This window comes from Rhagoletis zephyria, unplaced genomic scaffold, assembly GCF_001687245.7.
Source record: "Rhagoletis zephyria isolate East Lansing unplaced genomic scaffold, Rhagoletis_zephyria_1.1 Rzeph_scaffold_02403, whole genome shotgun sequence".
NCBI classification, from domain to species: Eukaryota; Metazoa; Arthropoda; class Insecta; order Diptera; family Tephritidae; genus Rhagoletis; species Rhagoletis zephyria.
Window position 1 is genome coordinate 21,798 of NW_016159487.1, and position 2,314 is coordinate 24,111.

The following is a 2,314-nucleotide window of genomic DNA, read 5'->3' on the forward strand; positions in this document are numbered from 1 at the left end:
TTGTTGCAGTTTTTTAGATATCATGTGATTTGTTTGTTATTCTAAGTGGGTAAACTACAAAAATGAGTTATGCAGTATCGTCCTATTGTATTGCCATCCAACTTCACCGTGGGGTGTTAAGAAGTACTCCATAAAATTTTCACGCACATTTATTGCGTTGTCTGCTGGCCTACCTAAAATGCTGCTGGGGCTAATTGATGGAAGCATTCCGTTTTCCCCCAACTCCGTTCGCCAATTACCTCGCACAGCAACGCCATTTGTATCATCGTCGACGTCAGATCTCCGCATGTATACTGATTTGCGTGTTAAGAGATAATTATGCAGGACACAAATCGCGAGGACAATAGCTTTTGCATAATCCGGTTTTACGTCCATTGGCCTTCTGAGAATTCGGAAACGCGATGCACATATGCCGAACACATTTTCTACTACATTTCTTGCTCGTGATAGCCTGTAATTGAATATTTTATATGACATAACTTGCTCGCGATAACTGAATGGTTTCAGCAAGTAAGTTTTCAAAGGAAAAGCGTCATCAGCCACTATTACAAATGGCATAGGGTCCGCTTCATGTGGAAGTGGCCTCGGAGTCGGAAAATTAATGCTATTATCAGCAAGAGCTGCCGAAAGTGGGCATCTGAAATGAAAAGAAATCGTTTCAAATAAAAAGTGGAAATGTTAGGATTATTTAGCAACATATTGAAGAGATCTTACCTTGCGAAAACTCCGCCATCAGATTCTCGACCATACGCTCCGACTTCCACAAACAAAAATTTGTAGTCAGCATCTACCATAGCCATCAGGACAATACTGTTAAACTTCTTATAATTAAAATATTCTGATCCACAGTGTGCAGGCGCTTGAATGGCTATGTGCTTTCCGTCAAGTGCTCCGCAGCAATTGGGGAAATTCCACCTTTGCTCAAAACGGTCAGCGACTGTTACCCATTCTTCCGTAGTGCTCGGAATCTTTATGAAATATATGTAATGTAACATTTTTTATTTAAGTGGGCCACTAATCTCTAGATGTTAATTTGTACGAGAAATGTTATATACCCTTGAAATCAGGAAAAAGGGGCGGGGCACGCCCACTTTATTTTTTCCGGGGTGAGAATTCACTTCTCTGCACTTGTTTAAATTATTTTTCGGATTAACATAAATTGATTATATCTACTAAAACTAACCTTTAGGAACTCGTCTTTTAAGATCGCATAAAGTGCAGCGCAAGTTTCGTGTATAATGTGGCAAATGGTTGTTTTCCCCAATAGAAAAACTGTCATCAAGCTGGAAAAACTATCCCCGGTTGCCAAGTAACGCAAAGTCACTGCTAGTCTTTCTCCGACAGATATTGGCTTTCTAAAACTCGTTGTTTTTTTGCAGATGTATGGCGTGAGGCGCTCCACAAGATAGTCAAAATCTTCTACCTTCATTCTGAGGAAATTTTTCAGCCACTTTGGGTCCTGAATTTCTAGCTTGGAACGCAGCGTAGTATAAAACCCACAGCGGTCTCTATTTCTCAGACCTGGTCTGATCCACCACTTCTTTACCTTCCTCAGTTGCCTCCTTTTCTCTTTCCAAGCTTTTAAGGTAGTTACCAAGCAAAGTGCCGCACAAGCTATTGCGATGGTCTTTTTCCTATTCATTATTTATGTGTAATTTGCCTTTTCTTTTAATATGTTTATTAATTTCGTATTTCACACTTCATTAATTTTCCTCTTATCAGCTGATCAAATGTCATCTTCGGATTTGGCACCTTTAATGAAAACGGAATGTCAATCATCTGACCCCGAAATTTGACGATAGTATTTGACATGCACTGCGGTATCGACATTTGGTCAGTTTTTTAAATGTAATGAAAACGCATTTGACACCAAATGAACAGCTGTCAGATGAAGGCAGTTTTTGATGTCAGTGATTTTGACCTAATGAAAACCAAGCATTAATTTCATTCAGACAAATATTAACACACTATTCGAGACATGTGTCCCTCTAATTACAAAACCAAGCAGGCATGGTAGTCGTCCATGGTATAACACCTATATAAGAAAATTGATTGATGATAGGAATAGTGCGTATCAAACCTGGAAGAAATTGAAGTCCGACACAGCCCATAATGGGTACAAGTCTATAAGAGGAAGAGTTACGAAGGCCATAAAATGCTAAAAGATGAAATATTTTGAGCACCAATTCAGAACTGCAGTAAGCTCAAAGCAGACATGGAAGCGTATTCGTGAAATTGGCATCGACAGTAAAATCTCTGTCTCAACTGAATCTGTAAATGTTGATGAAGTAAATGCAAAGTTTGTTAATTTGTC

The 2,314-nt window shown here is 39.1% G+C and overlaps 1 protein-coding gene across 1 annotated transcript; it reads right to left on the reverse strand.

Moving 5' to 3' along the window:
• Positions 1 to 10: 10 nt before the first annotated feature.
• On the reverse strand, positions 11 to 1,885 carry LOC108366794 (putative nuclease HARBI1). The gene is made up of 3 exons (XM_017621269.1): positions 1,184 to 1,885; positions 715 to 968; positions 11 to 637 (listed from the first exon to the last, which is right to left on the reverse strand). The coding sequence occupies exons 1-3, from the start codon at positions 1,640 to 1,642 to the stop codon at positions 55 to 57; spliced, it is 1,296 nt and encodes a 431-aa protein (XP_017476758.1). The 5' UTR covers positions 1,643 to 1,885; the 3' UTR covers positions 11 to 54.
• Between the last annotated feature and the right edge of the window lie 429 nt (positions 1,886 to 2,314).